Source organism: Echiichthys vipera (assembly GCF_963691815.1).
Source record: "Echiichthys vipera genome assembly, chromosome: 8".
Taxonomy (NCBI): domain Eukaryota; kingdom Metazoa; phylum Chordata; class Actinopteri; order Perciformes; family Trachinidae; genus Echiichthys; species Echiichthys vipera.
This window is the reverse complement of record NC_139833.1, coordinates 4,640,301-4,660,359: the sequence shown is the minus strand read 5'-3', so window position 1 is coordinate 4,660,359 and position 20,059 is coordinate 4,640,301. Positions and strand designations below refer to the sequence as shown.

Genomic DNA, 20,059 nt, shown 5'->3' with positions numbered 1-20,059 from the left:
GCGTCCACTAGATGTCAGCGCCCGACGACGTTAGAAGAAAAGTTGCTCCTGAAAAGTCTACAATGTGAACCTCCTTCTCTGCTCCCCCCTTTCTCCTCTCTCTGTGTCTCCATCCCTCCCCCCACTCTCTCTCTCTCCCTCTCTCTCTCTCTCTCTCTGAACCTCAAAGCGCTCTCTATAAAACATCCCTTCACGCTGACACTCAGATGTACAAACACCTCCCTTCTCGCCACAACGGCTCCAACCCCCTGCATCACAAGAACCACGACAAGTGGACACGGGAAGCGTCTCTCACGGCAGACGTGTGACCCCGCTGAATGAGCCTGAGGAGATCATCATCATCTCTGCTCTCTCGCCTCAGGACCGCCTTTCCCTCACCCTCACTCTGTGTTTCTCCTACAAGTTGTGCAGCTGATCCCGGCTCAGTCAGAGGGAGGTTTTCTCGCGGCTGAGAAGATCAAGGACAGTTTGACATGAGGGGGGACGCTCCACGAAGAGGCGCGAAGACCTCATGTCTGTGGGCTGCCGCTCTGCTGCTGCTGCTGCTGCTGCTGTCAGGCGTCTGTCTGGTGAGTTTCATGTCTTTTTTTGATTTGACACTTTTTGATTTTCTTCTTTTATATCTCTGAAATTTCTCTGATTCATGTTCAGACAAGAACATCGAGGAACAGACGTTTCGATGAGTGAGTTCTAGGTCAGTGCGAGGACAACCACAGTGCATAAACACACATTTTAGTCTGAATTTACTGCTGTAGACGTCAGATGCAGGTTGATAATGTGCAAAAATCTACAAAACTTAAAGCAAAATGCTGTTGTGTTCATGTCAGACTGTGTTAAACTTGTGTTGTCGTGGATTAAAGGCGTGTTTTTAAATTGTTTTCCTTCCGTTTGACTCCTGTTTTGACACATCTCACCTCCACAAACCAGCTTTTTTTTTAAACCCGCTCCGTTCAGAATTAACAAACGTCAGTGTGAACACAAGCTTCTCCCCAAAATCCAAATCTGCATCTTGACAAATCCGCCCCGCACGCACAATCCCGCTGGATATTTCTCTCTCAGCAGTATCCATTCAATCCCTCCTTTGCATCTTCTCCTCCTCCTCTCTTCCCATTTACAGACACACTTCACTAAGAATGCGTCTGACAGCGTGGCGGAGAACAGCCCGAGCCCATTATGACGAACGCACCAGAATGCTCCTAACTCGATGCCCTGACACTTTGTGACAACCCAATTCCTTTAATCCTCAGAAAGACAGTAACCCCTCACCCGCCGATAAATCTGTCAACAAAGCAATCAAAGGCGAACAGGAGCCACTCCATAAACTTAATCCCCGCAAACTTGACTGGCCTTAAAAAGCTCCTGCGGTGTTATCTGTGTTTAATTTGCATAGTGATGGAAAGAAGTCAATTACTATTAATTATTCTCTACAACTTAATACCCATTATCGAATTGAATTCACCGTCTTGAAAACCATAAACTCAATTTCACAGCTGACTAAGCGCACTAATCATTTCCTCCCCCCCTCCCCCTCCCCCTCCCCCTCTCCCCCCTTTCCTTTTGACTTTACGGAGCCTTTTCCTGCTTTGAAGGGAAAAACACATATTCTTCGATTTCCGGGGCAATAACATTAACTAACATGGATTCCCCTTGTCGTCACGATGTAAAGACAAACGTTAATCATTAAGCGTGTGATCATGGGTTCGATGGCGTCATGGTAGTGCGGGCTGATCTCCGAGCATCACTTGATGGGAGTGGGTTGGTTGTTTTTTTTTCTGTCGCCCAGCCTGGGCTGCCAAATTGCTTCGCTATGCTTTAATGGGATGATCATAATTGTTTCGTACTTGGTGCATCCTAAGCTTTCGCCCGCAGCTCCTTCAACAGATTGACAGACCCATGGGAACCTCACAAACTTATTTTGGCCGCCTTTGAACCAAGTCGTGTGTGAAATAATATGATTATGCATTCCTCCTCTGGGTAAGTTCAGAAACTGGTGGCTAGGTTTTTTTTCTCCCCCCCACCACCCCCCCTCCATACCTCCTCCTCCTCCTTCTCCTTCGTCTTCTTCGTCTTCGTCTTGAAGCTGCCCTGCTCTAATATCCCGCAGTCTGTCCGTATATAATATTTATCCTCCTCAGAAGTCACGGTAATAATTGTGCCCTGGCCTCTCAAAGCGGTGCTGCGGTGATAGGACTCGACTGCATCCACAGCTGCCTGTGATGTCTTGACACACTCTGTGATTTGTCATCATCTCTTGACCCCCCTCAGGTAACACTTTGATAGCTCTGGAAGAGTATAGACCTAAACTCTTAGTGGGTGTCAAATGGCCTTAGTTGATCCATCAGCTCAACTACAGGGGGACCTCACAGGGCAGGACAGGATAAATTCACTGGAAATGACCATGACGCCAATCTTATCCCGAGCGCACAGCTGGAAAACACTCTCCCTGTCCAGAGGAGCTCGCAGCTGATGTTCCCTAAACCAATACTGGAGAAGCGCTTGTGATTCATGGCATCTGAAGGTCATAAATTAGATTAAAATATGCCTTTGCTGGGAGGCGGAGCGAGACGTTAGACTGACTATCTCATACCCTGAAAGGTCACAGGTTTGATCCCACAACAGCCGCACAACCTTGAGCCAAACTCTCACCCCCCGAACAGCCCCTCACGCTTTAAGCCTCTCTGCATAACACTTTAATACCGTTTCATTTAAAAGAAGTAAATAAATCCCCCCAAAACTTTTTGCAGCATGTAATTCATGCACCAAAAAAACATTAAAAAGGACACCAACTATAAATTTCTGAATATTGCAGCTGAACACACACCGTCAAATCAAGATTGTAAAGTAGCAGCACCCAATCTGCGATCAGCCCGCTCCTCCGTTAAACTAGAAACTGTCGCACTCACAAATCCTCCACACGCAGCAGTGGCAGCCGCCCGAGCATTCAGGTAAATGAAAACTGACACACACTTTCATTCTTCCTTGCGAGGTTTTGTGTACAGCCCACCGCAGAGTCACCCGGCCCCTGCGACGGTTCTATTAAAGGTGGAATTTGCTGGCTGCTCGGGGGGTCCAGCCCATAGAATCTCCTCCGAGCTCCCGAGGGAAGCCGGGGTTGTTTATCTTCCTGTTTCAAAGAGTGGACGCCTGCGCCTTATCACAGCCTCGCCAAGAGTAGATAGCATTTAGGTTTGTCCAACAGCCGGCCTATGTGCTGCATCTGGCAATCTGTAGAGTCGCCTCCTAAAGGACCGCTGCATAGCCGCGCTGTTTGTGTTATCTGGGTGAGGGATTCTGCCTCATACACCGAACCTTGGAATAATATTAACAGACAACAGTCAAATGTGTTGTATTTGTGTGTGTGTGTGTGTGTGTCTGTGTGTCTTTGTGTGTGTGTGTGTGTGTGTGTGTGTGTGTGTGTGTGTGTGTGTGTGTGTGTGTGTGTGTGTGTGTGTGTGTGTGTGTGTGTGTGTGTGAAGTCGGAATAAGTCTGAGCCATGAAATGAAAAGCGTCTAAATAAGATTGGATTGAATATCTTTAAACGCAAACACTGTACTGTATATATCGCAAATTGATTTTTTTTTTTTGCAGTGCTGCATTCGACCGATATGACTTTAACTTGGTGTATTTTTTTTTGCTCTCAACTGATTTTAAGCCTGTGTTACAAGCTGTATGACAGAAGTTTAAAGGACGTTCACGAGGCAGGAGGAGTCTAAAGATACTTTAGTTTGAATTATGGGAAATACAGGAGCTTAAAAGATACTGCGGACAAAACAAAACCTACATATCTCGTCCCCTTGGTGTCACATGATTCCCCCTGTATGTCTATAACTGTACGGACGTGCAAAACTAAACTTAATTTAATATTATAGCCCGACGTGCACTGATCCGCTCCCCCAGGGCTGTGTTACCGCGCTTTGATCAGATTTTGATTTACAGGCAACATGAGTGAAAACCGCCATGTTTTCCAACGGAGCCGTGCTCGTTATGATCCTGTTAGAAGAGTCACAACAAATACGGAAAGCCTCCTGTGAAGGAACCAAAACTGTGTTTGTTCGTGTAGCACTGCATCACTTTGCTACAGTATGAAGCCTAACATCATCCTATCGGCTGGCCTTCACACCAGCGTTCTAGCTTCAACATGTTCTTCGTCTACGTGCACAAATTGTGTAAATGGTAAATGGACTTGTACTTATAAAGCGCCTTTCTAGTCTTCTGACTACTCAAGGCACTTTCACAGTGTTTGTCACATTCACAGTGATGGCAGTGGACATCTACAGACCATCTAATCTATTAATTCACACCACATTTACACCCCCATGCGCAGCACGGGGAGCAATTCGGGGTTCTGTGCTCAAGGACACTTCGACATGTGGACCGGGGGAGGTGGGGATCGAACTGCCAATCTCTCGAAAGGAGGATGACCCACTCTTAGGGCGCACTCACACTGTCCTTCCGTACCGTGCCGAAACAGGTTTTACGGGTAAAGCCTAGTTCGTTTGACCAGTGTGAGTGCAACCGCACCGCATCCAAGGCCCGTTTGAGAGAGGTGGGCTTTTGTAGAGATGACGTATAGACAGGCAAGAAGCATTCGCCGAGGCCCAGGCAGTGTGAGTACAAACGGGCCTGGCCAGCGGGGGGAGAGGGAGGGGGGGACAAGTACCCTAAAGCCTGGGGCACGGTACGGGTAGACAGTGTGAGTGCCCCCTTACACTAAGCCAAGTGTAGACTTTATATTTTTGCGGACAATTTTCAAAAGCAGGTGACACAGTTTTAGATGTTCAGGGATCCGCGATGTGTTTTTATTTGACCAGATTCCCTTCCCTGTCCGCGCCTGACGAAAACGTTACTCAAACAGGAGGAAACGGAGCATTTGTTGAGGACTTCCGTTCCTTTCAGTGGAGGATAAATACACATTTAGTGCTCTAGTGTCTACAGCGGCAGGACGGCGTTTGTGTGATTAGGCCAAAATAAGCCACAGCCTTTGGAAACACAGATAAGTTCGTGGATCAATTCATTGTTGGTTGGAGTCTTTTCGTGGCAAAACACAAAATATCACCAGAATGATCCTTTAAGAGTCTGATGATGGACTTTCCTATTGTACAGAATATGAAAACAGTGGTTCATGTAAACATCTGTTGGTATTGTTTCTATGCAGCAGTTTAATTTTTGGGATAATTTATGACATTTTACAGATATTTTGTGATGAAGCAGATTAAAAACTTTACTTTTTCTACATCTTCATAATAATAATAATAATAAAGTTTATGTTTATGGTCCTGAAACGATGATTACAAACGTCTTTTATCTGTTCTGTCCTTTTATTGTAAATGTTGCCAGGCAACGACCACTGTGGAGTCTCAGACAGAGTGATCCAGTGTTTTGACGCCGCGGTTGGTCGACTGAGGGAGTCGATCACCTGAGTGAAGGGTGTGTTTACGTCGACACTACAGATCACTTTCATTATTGATTAATCTGCATATTATCCCCTAGATTAACAGATGTTTGTGCTATCTCATCTCATCTTCATCCGCTAATCCGGGGTTTGTGCTAAAAAACGGCCAAAAATCATCTCTGAAAGTCCAAGTCGACGTCCTAAAACCACTTGTTTGGTCCGACCCACAGTTCAAAACCATCAATATTTAAGTTGTTATCACAGAGAAAAAAGGCAGCGTCCCCTCACGCCTTACATCACGCTTTAACAAAACCAATTAAATACAAAATAAATCTCACTTTCAGCCGTGGACGATAAAGTTTGTCCTTTATGTGATATTTAATGAAAACCCAATATTGACAAACTAATATCTGTTAAACCCAAAGTTATCAAAGTGTGACTGTTGACCTTTACGCTGCCAGCCTTGTTTTTCTCCTGTCCTTTATCCAACAGCACTTTCCCTCTTTTCTCTCTCTGCGGCATCTCCTTCAGGCACATTCATGGATCTAAGACACACACACACACACACACACACACACACACTGTCTCTCTCTCTCTTTGTGCAGGCTTGCATGTATTTGAAGCCAGCGAGAGGTAAATCTTGGCCCTCCGAGTGTTGGTGCAGTCAGTCGAGGGTGTTCTGGATATAAACGTTGCTTTAGTCAGGACTGCCTCTGATCTGCCTAATCTCCCCGGGCTGGATTACAGGTTGGGCTCTAATCCGTGAAGTGGGGTCTCTGTGAATGTGCCTCTGAGTGCTCTAATCCAGAGACTGTCAGGTGCTTTAGATGAAAGCTAATTGCATGTCATAGTTTGGGGACCATATACGTAACGGCAGTGACAACAGAGCGAGTTCATCACAACAACAGGAACTCGGGGTCTGATGAGGACCGGGCACGTACTTCGGATAATCTCGGGAGAAAAATAGTGACGAAATCCCCTCCGAAAACATTCCCAGTGACACCTCCTTCCTCGCCTTACAAAATTATTCATAAGGTGAAGTCACAGAAGATGATGGTGCTTTTTTCAAAACACACCCTTACAGGCAATCTAATTTCCTGGTTGACAAAATGATCAAACTTGAAGTGTCTGAGTCCCAAACCTGCTCGGATTTGAATTGTATGGGAATATTCTTAACATCTCCACTTAAAGACGTTGTATACACACACACACACTCACACAGACACTCACACACACTCACTAATTAGCCTGACAGTCACTTAAACCAGCTCGGAGCAGTTTCCTAATATCCCTTGATCTGGTTTCAGGACTCCATAGAGACTGAGACCCAGTTACGGAGAATCATCAGTAATTACTGCACTAGCAAAATGATATTTCATTTGATCATTAGAGACTACAGTCCTTTCACGACTCAATAGAAATAATCAGGAAGAATAAAACCGTTTGGATTAGGGATCAAAGGTCACTTAGACAATAATTGCAAACATCTGAAACTGAATTCACGTTGAAACTCAGAAGGGATCAAGTGTTAGAAATCCATTTAACCAACACATGCACTTGTGTTTGGGAAGAAGTCTCTAGTTTATACCTCAAATAATGTTTGACCTTCAACACACAATGTGGTGTCAGTGACCGTTATCTCAAAGTAGCCGTATAATCCCATAAAAATGCTTTTATTTGCGCCGTTTTCTCTTCCAAAATGAACATTAACAGCTGATACAAGCTGAAATCTATCGTGTCCATAACACTGATAGAATATTAAAGCGGAGTGTAAAGACTATAATGTCATAACCGCGTTTATAGCTCTGCTGATAGTCTATAAGATACTGTTTCACTGAACTTTTACATCCTAAGGAGGAGCTTTATGTTTGACTGTAATGGTGCCAATAAATCCTGAACGGGAAGCCTCCCTCATCCTCACACTCACTTTATCTTTTTGCCATACATCACCGGTGAGGCCGACATGACAGACTTTTGTTTCCAGCAGTGGAAGACAAAAGGAGGTGTCCATTAATACAGTTTAACTGCCCCACTGCACAGGGAAAGTGCTGAAATTCATATTTCTCTCCACCTCATCATGACAATCACTCTGCACTGAAGGTCCTGCAGCTTTTCGCTTTTTTTTTATCAAACCAACCAGTTGCAAAGATTCGGCAAAAACGTTTTCTGCGTTTGGAAGTCTTCAATTTGGCGCTGTGTACCATGTTGCTTTTTATTTATTTGTTTTAAAATGCTCAGGTTGTGCCGCTCTCTTCAAAGAGGGAGCGAGAGAGAGGTTACAGCTTCTAAGCCAAAGTCTCCGCAATGCCACTAACGGTTCGTTCACATCGGGTCATCCATCACTGAGGCCTCTTCAAAAACAACTGGAGGCCATCTTTTCAAACTCTGCCACTCTGAAGCCAAGTGCATAAAATGAAGGTGTACTTCAGAGAAACACCACCACTCCTGCGGTAGTTTACAAAGCTGCACAAAGTCTCCCTGGCCTACAACACAACGACAATGTCACGCGGTGAACTTTCTCAATGAGAGGACACCTTATTTTCAGAGTATCGATCGCGGGTTGAAGGTACAAAATGTAAACGCTTCGACCAGATAGATCTGCTGTCACGTTCCTCGACTGGGGTTTGGACATCACTGTCACGGGCGTCAGCGGGGTGCACGGGGAGTCTTCGCTCTCTCTTCTGTGGGATTTTTTAGAGGAGAGATACAGAATGAATCATCAATCATCCATGCAGGCCACGTTCAGCAGGTAATAGTCCGCCGTTGCATCACGTCTGCACCCGAGAAGCGCTTCATTCATCTCGATGTATGGCAGGAAAACCCTTTATCTTGATTAAACACACACGCAGGACGTTTCACACACTGTAGGAGTTGGTCACAGCATTAACACTGTTTTTGAGAGGTGGTGGTTTGTATTTCTTACTGCTGCAAATGGATTTGGATTTCCATTCGTCTGTTTGTTAGAATGATTTCCCACAAAGGTGTCAAAAGATTTGAACTACAAAGCCCTCAGCACGCGTCCATCCAATGTCAGTGCCACACACGTCGACAATGCTGCAAAAACCTGGATTAAATTACATTATCACTTATTAAGTTTGTACTTATTTAATCCAGTATGCTGCTAAACTGCACACTGTGTATTGTTGTATATCGTATATACCTACGTTTAACCACAATGTCTGTTTCACTCTGTCACATTTAGTTATTGTTGATTTATTTTACGTTAGCTTTATTTTGATTTGATTTATGTTTTCATGCTTATTGTTACTTTGATCCTTTCCCATCTTTGTATTGAAACTGTTGCACAATCATTTCCCTCGGGATAAATAAATAAAGCTTCTTGAATCTTGAATAATGTTACGTAAAAACATGTTGACATTGTTCCACCACCGATACTTTTAATGTTCCTGAATCGCCGTAAACCGTTCTCCTTCCCAACTCCTCACATACCGACACTTTTGGACGGTCGACGGTCGTAGTTTTAAACACATAGTTATATATATAATATATATTTATATCATTTATTCATTCATTTGTCTTCAACCGCTTATCCCGGGGTCGGGGTCGCGGGGGGGCTGGAGCTGATCCCAGCTGACATTGGGCGTGAGGCGAGGGTCCACCCTGGACAGGACGCCAGTCTATCACAGGACACATAGAGACAAACAGAGACAGACAACCATTCACACCTACGGGTGATTTTTAGAGTAATCAATATATAATATAATTACTAAGGTTCGGGCATGAAAACTACATGGTTAGTAGGGCTACACCTAACGATTATTTTCATGATAGATTAATATGTCTCATATGTATCATTTTTTGGATTAATCGATTACTTTTTGGGTCTAGAAATTGTCAGAAAACGGTGAAAAATGTTGATCAGCGTTTGCCAAAGAACAAGATGACGCCCTCACAGGTCTTGTTTTGTCTAAAAGTCAAAGATTTTCAGTTTACCGTCAGAGGAGGAAAGAAAGTAGAAAAATATTCACATTTAGAAGCAGAAAGAATCTGAGAATTTGGACATTTTCTACTTAAAAACTGACTCAAAACGATGCTTAGATTTAGGAAAAGTGTGAAAATTGTGGTTTGGGTTAAAATTAATATGTGCCGTTTTATATCTGATGATGCAATGGTTAAGGTTTAGTTTGGTTTAGGGACAAAAATGACTTGAATATGGTTGGAAAACCTTTTAATTTGAGTTAAAATGACTATTGTTAAGATCAGGGCAGCTTTGTCATTGTGGTTAAATTAATAACCTCTTGGTTAATAACATTAAATAACTTCCCAACAATCAAAAGGCATGATTCCTAAAGGCTTTTTGACACTTGAACATAAATGTAAGTTGTTTTGGGGCATTTTCTGAAAGACTGACGCTGTAGTTTTCTTAGGGAGGCGGTCTTATATTGTGCCCAATGTTGGTCCCTACATGTATTTTGACGCAGTTTCATATGCTCTCTTGAATGGTTACCAGTTGAAATGTTTCAGAAATGGTGATTTTGTTTGTTTGTTCTTCCAGGTGTCCAGTGCCGATTCACCCAGTTCAGGAAATTCAGACTTGAGAGGAAGCTCAAAAACCAAAGTGAAGACCTATTGGACCGAAAGCAGCAAGGCCGTCTCCATCAGCCGCCTGCTGTCCCAGACCCTCTATGGCAAAGAGAACTTCACCTCACTGGATCTGAGCTATGACGAGGCGGACTCGTTCTCTAAACAGGAGCAGTGGAACTGGCTTTACAACACCTCCAACCCCCGCGAACCCCGGTCCAGGACAAAAAGGAGGCCCATCGTGAAAACCGGCAAGTTCAAGAAGATGTTCGGTTGGGGCGACTTCCACTCCAACATCAAGACGGTGAAGCTCAACCTTCTCATCACCGGTAAAATCGTGGATCACGGTAACGGGACATTCAGCGTCTACTTCCGTCACAACTCAACAGGTCAGGGCAACGTGTCTGTGGGACTTGTTCCACCGACCAAAGCCGTGGAGTTCCAGGTCCACCAGCCGTACCACCACCATCACCACCAGCAGCAGCAACAGCAGCAGCAGCAGCAGACGGCCCTGGAGACCAAGGACAACAAGCTGTTCAACTGTAGGGTGGAGTACGAGAAGGTGGAGAAGGGCACCAGGAACTCACTGTGTGCCCACGACCCCTCGCAGAGCTGTCCGCAGGAGCAGACGCAGAGCCACGTTTCCTGGCTGTGCTCGAAGCCCTTTAAGGTCATCTGCATCTTCATCACCTTCTACAGCACCGACTACAAGCTGGTGCAGAAGGTGTGTCCAGATTACAACTACCACAGCGACACCCCGTACCTCCCAACGGGGTGATCACATCAAAAGAGGAGAGGAAAAAAAAGATGCAGAGACAGGCAGTCGGGGTCCTGAGCGATGTCACATTATTCGAATGAAAATGGAGCCAAGACACTTCAAACTTGAGATGTTGACAGGAGTTATTACGGCTAACATATCCTTGACGCAAGACTGATATTGCTCCAATGAACAGACCCACCCCGAGGTCATTATGGGAGCATTTAGGGAAGCATTTATAGGTTTGCAATACTCATATTATATGCATAGCTGCTTATATTGAAAGGAAACTCTCAAGCCAACCGTAAAAATATGCTGATTGTATTTATGTAAATATTGTGGGTTCCACACAAGGACCAGAAAACAATTTTATTAATGTTTTCTCCCGCTAATTTAGTTGTTTATGTCGATAGTGTGTTTCCGTCTCAATCATGCTTCCCGTCTTTTCCAATCAGTCTCTGGTAATCATTGCAAACACGTAAATGTCAGTGCAAATAAGAAGAATCTGTCAGTGTGCATTACAGGGAATAATGGGAAAAGCAAACATATTTTGAGTGGTGTTGTTTTCTGCACTGTGATTGTTAGAGTGACTATACCTCTGATATTGTTATTGGAAATCTCGTCCACGTCCATGCATGAACCGAATGTGGTAAACAACTGACTAACGTCCATCAATATTTTTCATGTTATTGCAGCTGTCAGAAGTAATCTTCATCAAGTCATGGGAGACAAAAAAAAAGAAAAGAAAAAGTACAATTCTGTGTTGTGTGTAAGCAGTTTTAAAGCCACGGTACATGACGACAATGGAGGGCTCCAATCGGCTCAGACGTGCAAACAAGTAAATGTTGCAATAAAGAAATAAAACTTGCAGAAAACACACAAGACAACGGAGATACAGACGATCATTTCACTGCTCCGTAAAATCAAAACAAAACTGTGCTCCTGTTTTCTCAGTCCTGCATCTACAATTTAGACATTTAGACGTTGCTCTTGTTTCTTACAACAAGTCCTGTTTAATGAATTTCAACTCCTGCATCACTAACATGACATGACAAGCAGCCGGTAGTAAGACGTGTCAGAGCCACAGTACCCAAAAATAACTACCTGTACACACTGGAGTAATTATTTATATATAAAAAGTGCTGGATGATAAGAAAAATAACAAAAAACAAGGTCAAAAGTGTTTCAAAGTGTTTAAAAAATAGATTTGAGAACAAGCGGAAGACGCGGACGTTTGTCCAACAAAGGCTGAAACTGAACAAATGGTGTGTTTAAAAGCTGATGTGGTGAAATGTGGTTTGTTGCTTCTGAGGAGACGGGACATATATTACACAGCAGGTGCTAATCTCACACTGCACCTAACAAACGTTTGCACCTCTGGTTATCGGAAAAAAAAAATCTGGATGAGACTAACACTGGCTGTTAATGATATTGGATGTTCCAATTGGCTATTAAACCTTCATTATATAAATTGGGAGCGAGCGGCTCCACGTGAAGCATTTAGAGGAAATGAACACGGTGTAAGTGGGAGCTCTGCGGAGTCAACACCACAGAAAGAATGAATTAAAATGTCGATGGAAAACCTGTTAAAAAAGCACAAATGTGCACCTAGGGGCGTCATCGCGGCTGTCTATTTAAATTCAGTGCTCTTTCACAGTGTACGCGATGGTATACGCAACACAGTAACTGCTAATGGCAGCCTGGACGACATCCAATAAGCCAACATGGGGTGTATTTTCTGACAAGGCAGGCCAAAGAATAGGGGTCTGCCTGTGGGATGAGTGAGCATAAAGAGGAATTTATGATGTGGAGGAACAAGGCTGGCAGAAATCACTGGAAGCACCTGACTCGTAAATTGAGAGCATGTTTCTGTCACCGAGAAGAAGGAATGACTAATGTCTCCGATTGCTGTTTAGGCCAGTTCTTTCATCTCAGCAAAGTGACTTTGATATCACTCCACCCCTACCCAAATGTGCCAGGGACAGTTTGTTCAGCTTCATAGAATTAAAGCAGCGCTCTGCCGAGACAATGCAGCCTCATTATGCACGTAATCTTACGAGTGTAAACAGCCTGGCGCGAGGAAATGTTTGGGGTGTGAGAGCCACTGAGAGATGGATCTGTTCCCTGACGGAGGTCGTCTGAGGGCAAATGCAACGTAAATACTATGTTTTGTTCCATTTAAGGCCCTGTTAATAACGCACAGATGTATTAGTGTATATAACTTACAATGAATCAGACGCCTGTCCACTGTGAAAGATGTTAAGAGCCCTTACATCAGCACCGCATGAGTGTGCGGAGCGTTTCAACATCTTTCAGCTCATTGTTTTGGTTTTCAGTGCACACGACTTCCCTGTTTTCATTCCCGCCGCTCTTATCAGCGTCGTTTCCAGCAGCGGCAGGAGGCAGCTTTGATAAACTCACTGGACGCTACCTGCCCGGCACCAAACAGCAGACAGACAAAGTTAGCTACTAGCTGTTGAACATTACGGAGCATTTAGCAGCTAAAGAGGCAGATTATTTCCCTCAGGAGCCGGTGGAGCGCAGAGGAGCATGAATGTTTGACTTCCATTCACCAGGTGGCCAGAAACACAACCGGATGAATACTAATGATTATCCATGTTGGCTGGAAGTGTAAATAAAGGAGAAGCTTACCCGTTATATCAAGTTTATGAGGTGATAATCTGTGTTTACGGCTTGTTGCACTGCCCCCAAGTTGCCAAAAATAATCAAATAATGTCGGTTTAAGAGTTTAGTGCGTTTCAAATCTGATGTTCATTGCAGACATCAAGCTGTTTCACTCCTGTATTTAATTGCATCACTGATTTTAAACAATCTTTAGCATCTGGACTTATAAATAGCTTAGATTTAGTTGTTGAGTCGAGTATAAGTCCCTTTATTAAAACATCTGCCAATCATTTCGGGAGTGACTGCAGGTACCAATTTTATGTGCTGGCTTTTTAGCGCTATGGGCTAATCTTTTGTTAACTCTCAGATCACAGATTGTACCTTCAGCACAGCTCAATCAAATGATTAAACAGAGGGGATGTAGAAAGTAGAGTTGTATGATTAAATCACAGGGAATTCAACTCAAAGCGATCTTTCTTGGGGACCAATTTGCACAAGTGGGCTGGAGAGATTGGGTTCATTTAACTCCTATTTCTTGAATGATGTTAAATTCAAAGCGCCAGTTTACCCGGCAACAAGAAAAACCAGCAGTTTTTCTCAAAGAAAACCGTCCGTTTAACGAGCTCTGTGCGTATGAATGAAACGGAAAGCATTACAGCGCGGCAGTGTTTGGACATCTAAGTTATCTTTGGACCCAGATCTTCTCCCTCGGTTCAGTTGTCCTGGGCCGGAGCCATTCATGCCTGCCGTCTATCCCCTAGCTCGCCCACAATCCCTGATTAATGTGGTCTGGGCGGGAGCTGTCAGAAATGGCAGAGAGAATCATGGGATTTCTCCTTCAGAGTCCCAATGACACCCAGCAGCTGCAGGAGTAAACAGATGACTAACCACTGGCCTTTTGGCAGCCTGTGGAGATTCACACGCAGGGAGGGCTGCGAACGTTGCTTTGACATTTAGGTGGATTAGAAAGTTCTTGGGTTCTGCTCTCGTGCTGTCAGAGGTGGTTGGCATAGTAATTATTTGCGTCTTGGTTTTCTTCCACTTGACCCCCAACCGCGCTTTAAATATAAGAGCTTTGCTGGGGTTTTTTCCCCCCACTTGCAGATGTTTGTTCAAATGAAATGTTTCAAATGTAAAACGTCCTGACGAGCCTCATTCGTAAACAAATCACGCCGCGACAGAGGAAATAATACGGATCTCACTTTAAAAAAAGACAACAAGCATTTCCGAACATGTCCTGCCGCAGAATTCATTTCACATCTGGGGCTGAAGCTGTCCTGGGGCACAGTTGTGTGTGAGGTATTGACGTATTAAAGGCTCTATCAGACGACGGCTGGTGTTTTACTTCCTTCTTTTTCACTTTTTAAATCACAAATAAATTACTCTCCTCAAAACACCATTACTCCTCCGGAAATGAAAAACTCACTCATTGTGAATGTCTCATATCAGGTAAAAACGGGAGAGAATTAATTAACCTTTGTCATTTTAATTGCTTTAGTGACAGCTGTCCTTTGGTGGCGGAGCGATCCTAATGCACAGACTGTGGGCTTGTCAATTACTTTCCCAGTGAATAGATTAAAACGCCACAGAGGATAGAGTCATTTCATTAGTCAGACTTAATGCCCCCCAGACATAACCAGGTACCAACACGTCACCCCTAAATATGCAGGAAAATGAACAATACTATTAAGCCCGTATGAATGGAATGAATTGTGGTGACATGAAATTAAGTTTACGCTCTATTTAATTCTGTCCCGCTGCTTACATTACATTAGGTATACAGATTTCTCTTTGATAATTAAGAATATTTCGATGCTTCTTCATGAAAAGGTGTTTCAGACTGAAATCCAGGGCACCTGCGAGGCACAGCTAATTACTCTAATGGATGTTAGCATCGTAACACTGTCAATTCTTACCACACTGGATAATGGCTGACAGCAGCGACTGTCTAATTCTCCCATTTTGCCGTTTGCACATCTAGGATCTAACGCTGCTCGGCTCATCATGAATCTGGAAGAAATTAGGCCGCTTTCAAATATCTGTCAGCTGGATGTCTCTTCTGCTTTCAGAACCACACGCACAAATCTCCAGCCCTCGCCACATTATATGAAGACAAGAGACATCTTTTATACGGGTGATAAACCCCTTTTTCAACGGGCCGCCAGGATTTTTGACACTCGTGCATGTGGAGTATCAGGAAAACGCAAATTACAATGTATGTAACCGGAAAAATAAGCTTAAATTCTCAGCTTATGTCACAGAATCCCAACACTGCAAGAAACTGTAAAGGCTACACAAGTTTGAGCTGCAGCATTCTGTTAAATCCGTCTCGTGCGTTCACGCAGTAAAAATAATCAGTGTTGGGTCACTATTGCAGAGACACAGTGTTGGGCTAACTTTACCCAGCAGCACTCATGCGTAGAAAACCACCAATTAAACCCAAGACATTGATTTGTTTTGATCCAGTGTAACTGTAGAAGCACTGAGACTAATGATCATTTTCATTGTCGATTAGTCTGTTGATTATTTTCTTGAAGAATCGATTAGTGGTGAAAAATGTCAATCAGTGTTTCCCAAAGCTCAAAATGACGTCTTGTTTTGTTCATCATCTCATCTCATCTCATCTTCAGCCTCTTATCCGAGGTCGGGCGCGGGAGCAGCAGCTTTAGCAGGGGACCCCAAACTTCCCTTTCCCGGGCCACATTAACCAGCTCTAACTGGGGGATCCTGAGGCGTTCCCAGGCCAGTGTGGAGATATAATCTCTCCACCTGGTCCTGGGTCTTCCCCGAGGCCTCCTCCCAGCTGGACGTGCCTGGAACACCTCCCTAGGGAGGCGCCCAGGGTTCATCCTTACTAGATGATCCTGAACCACCTCAACTGGCTCCTGTCAACGCAAAGGAGCAGCGGCTCTACTCCGAGTTCCTCACGGATGCTGAACTTCTCCCCCTCTCTCTAAGGGAGACTCGTGCCCCCCACATTTTGGCCGCTTGTACTCGCGACCTCGTTCTTTGGGTCCTGACCCAGCTTTCATGACCACAGGTGAGGGTAGGAACCAAGATTGACCGGTAGATCGAGAGCTTTGCCTTCCTCAGCTCTCTTTTCGTCACAACGGTGCGGTAGAGCGACTGCAACACCGCCCCCGCTGCTCCGATTCTCCGGCCAAACTCACGCTTTATCGTCCCCTCACTCGTGAACATGATCCCGAGGTACTTGAACTCCTTCACTTGGGGTAAGGACTCATTCCCTACCTGGAGTAAGCACAGCTCAATTATAATTAGTTTATTGTCAGAGGGGAGGAAAGAAAGCAGAAGATATTCACATTTTAGAAGCTGCAGTGCAATCAGAGAAGGAATGGATATCAAAATAGTTGCCGATTAATTTAATATTTGACAACTAATCGATCAAAGTTTGCTGCTCTAAGTGTTTGTGTCATTTCCTTTTGATATAACTCCGAACAGGGCACGCTCACGACAACGCAGCTAGCAGCAACAGCAGGAACCAAGCACTCAGCCTGTTATGAATGGGCATGCCCCACAACAGGCACCGGCCGTTAATAAACAGGAGAATTAGTTCCAGCCCGAAATAAATCAGATTATAGGAGGAGCTAGGGGCCTTCCTATATAACTTTATGTTCAATCTCACAGGATGAACGCCTTGCTGGATTTATACGTTTAAGTTTTTAATGCATTTGAAAAGCTGATAGTTTTACGAGACACAAAGGCAGAAACTTTGAGGGAAAAGCTCTTAAACGCCTCCGTGTTTCTCAGAGAAATTTAACAAATGAGTTTACAAAAATACTGGAAGCCTGTAGACAATCAGTCATGCAGAGGAGCGTGTCACCCCTCTGTTGACTTCACTATCTCAGCGCTAAGTAGCATTTGTTATCAAAGCAGAAGCACAAGTATCGATGTCAAAGATGTGTTTGCTTTTTCGGAATGACACGAGATAAAAAAGGATTACATGGCTCATGAATATGGCCCGTTTCTATCCTCCGCCTTATCGGCGCCCTTATTTGCTATCAGAAATCCTCATCTCCACCCGTACCAGGCTGCCACACAACACAAAGGCGGATGTCCTCGTGTCTGAATACCTCCAGATTTAATTTCAGTTAAGAAAAGAGAGAAATCATGTCTGATCAGCTGCATATAATAATATAATATCTGTGCGTGAGGCGCCTCTGTGTGCACCGATGCTAACCCCCCAACAATTACGCTCATTCACAAGCTGCTGCTGCACCGCGGAGAAAAAAGAGCAACTGGTTGAAAATCTATTTTTATGATAAACAATGCTGTCGGTGTATATTCACTGAAAAAACAGCAGGGAGAGGTGATGATTACCCAATATCACCTTGTCAAAAACATCAGTGAAGTATGGAGGTAGGTGATGCTATTTATACCAGACAAAGACACAAAAAAGAGCTCACTGATACTTCTCTCCATCATTTACATCTTCAAGAGTGCAGAGAAAACCACCACGCTATCACATTTCACCACAGCATCTGGATAGGAATCAAAACATCAAGGCTTTGTAGTCAGTGTTAATTGTCAGTGCCCGACTAAAAGCTGTCCACATGATGAGCAGATTTCTCCCCCCCCCCCCCCGTGTCACAGTCTAAATATATAGTACCGTTTTCCTTCACTGTTCTGCCTTTAAAACATGCCGACAAAACAAATCAGGGGCCAGCTTGCACCGGAGCCGGGGCTTCATTTGCCATTGATTTATATCTTAAACAACCTCTCCTGGTGCTTCCACTGCTAAAGGTGAGACGCACAGCCAGTGTTTGTGACAGAGATGGACTAGGCGCGGTGGCAAGAGGGAGAGGGATGATGCGCTTTTAAAAAATGCATCACCATTAAATCAAAGAGTAACCTTGGATGAGTTCAAGCCGGTGCCAGCTCGGTGACACGCTCTGCCCTCAGCGCCCGGTGCCACGGAGCATGCCAAACAGTGGGGAGAGAGAGAGAGCTGCAACGCTCTGATACAGGTTAGGCCGGTAGTGGCCAAGGGCACTCACACTGACATTTTGTCCAAGTTGGAGCTCGACGTGTATCAGACAAATGTGTGTCGTCAAAGGGCCGGGGGTGTCCTTGCGAACAGAAGAGAAAAGTTGACCAAAAAAACCCTTGTTAATCACTTGGACTTTGGGCGTGTTAAAGTGCGCACAGATGGTGCAGAGTCAGAAACAACTGGTTCAACATATGTGACTCTGCTACCTGATGTTTGACTAAAACTCCCTCTGACCTTTTTCTCTTTGTCCCTCTTGTATTTCTGCTAATATGTCAAGAAAAGAAAAAGGGTTTCAGGCTTTCATAATGAGAAAATACCTAATGCAAATATGAGATTACTTTTATTATTCTTGTTTGCTGCGAGACAAACTCCCCGAGCTATTACATGGGTCTTAGCAGAGCAGACTAACAAAGCATTAGAGTATAGCCTAGAGGAGGATATATTAAACCCCGATGGTCCTTCAGCTACAACGGCTGAACTTTACATATTACTCGCTCATGCAGATTACTAAATCAAGGAACTACATTTATTTACGCTTTTTAATAAAGCACTAAAGCCTCGGAGGAAATTCTTTATTGAGACGCCTGGTGGAGGAAAGCTGTGCAGCTGCCGAGTCGCACCAAAGTACCCATATTCTCAGTAAATAATGTCTTCTGGGCCGTTATGGTATACATAAAACAGTTACCAGTGCATGAGGACGGACTGAAGTAGTGTGCATACATTAGAAATAAAAAAAATACCTCCCAAGAAAGAAACATCCTTTTAGATTAGATTCCTGGGCAGAAACTATCCGCGGTATATAACTTATTTTTAAATCTAACTTCCTCTACTTCTCCCACATTCATTGAGACATGTCATCCATCTATCTCGGCCTCCGGCTGCAGTAGTTCCTCGACCATGAGTGGCTGCTGCAGCGGGGCTGTATTTCAGCATGTTGAAGTGCATGGAGAATTCCCATGAAGGGTAAGGGATTATGGATTTTGGCCTCTAAGCTGCCTGGATGCCCAGTGAGGATGTCTCTGAGCATAGTAATCTTCAAACACCACGCAGAGTGATGAGTGGGCACCGAGGAGTTCTACTCAGGATCTAAATGTGTTCCAGCAAGTTACTGGTGAGAGAGAGAAAGATAGAAAAGAGAGGGAGAGAGAGAGGAGAGAGAGAAAGAGAGAGGGAGGGAGAGAGGGAGAGAGAGAGGAGAGAGAGAGAACACCATTTGGTGCAGAAGTGGAAAGGATCGACTCAGTGGTTCCTTCAGGCAAGAGACACTTTTGATCCTGTGACCCGTTTTTGAGCTGTGTCGAAAGACTCGCACCGAGCAAGGGATCGCATTGGAGTGGTGCAAACGTAAATGTCATGGTTCCCCATCACCACACATTACTGCGGACGGAAAAAGTCAATTGAGCAATTTTCAGGGTCAGGTCGGGCACTCTCGGGGGGTTGCAAACCCTCATAATGAGGGCACGCTCAAGTCTGGTTCAGACCGTGTCCCAGAAAAATATGGGACTCCATGCGTCGGCCATTCCTGTATAAGCTGATGCACGGTTGATGACGGTGGAATACGAAAGCTCTCCAATACAAAGAAAGTCTCTTGAATGAAGCACAAGTAAGGAAATGTCAGGAAAAAAAAAATCAATAGCGACGCCGGCGCCGGATCGATATCAGAAAGAAATTTCTCTGACTCTGTCCTGATTGAATTAAAGCCCCAACAGCATCACTTAATTTAAGGCCCTGATT

The 20,059-nt window shown here is 44.4% G+C and overlaps 1 protein-coding gene across 1 annotated transcript; it reads left to right on the top strand.

The window, feature by feature from the left end:
• Nucleotides 1-473: 473 nt before the first annotated feature.
• On the top strand, nucleotides 474-10,713 carry LOC310950096 (neurexophilin-1; the record flags this gene model as incomplete). Its single annotated transcript, XM_083917759.1, has 2 exons — nucleotides 474-569; nucleotides 9,910-10,713. The coding sequence occupies 2 exons, from the start codon at nucleotides 474-476 to the stop codon at nucleotides 10,711-10,713; spliced, it is 900 nt and encodes a 299-aa protein (XP_083773885.1).
• Nucleotides 10,714-20,059: the final 9,346 nt, after the last annotated feature.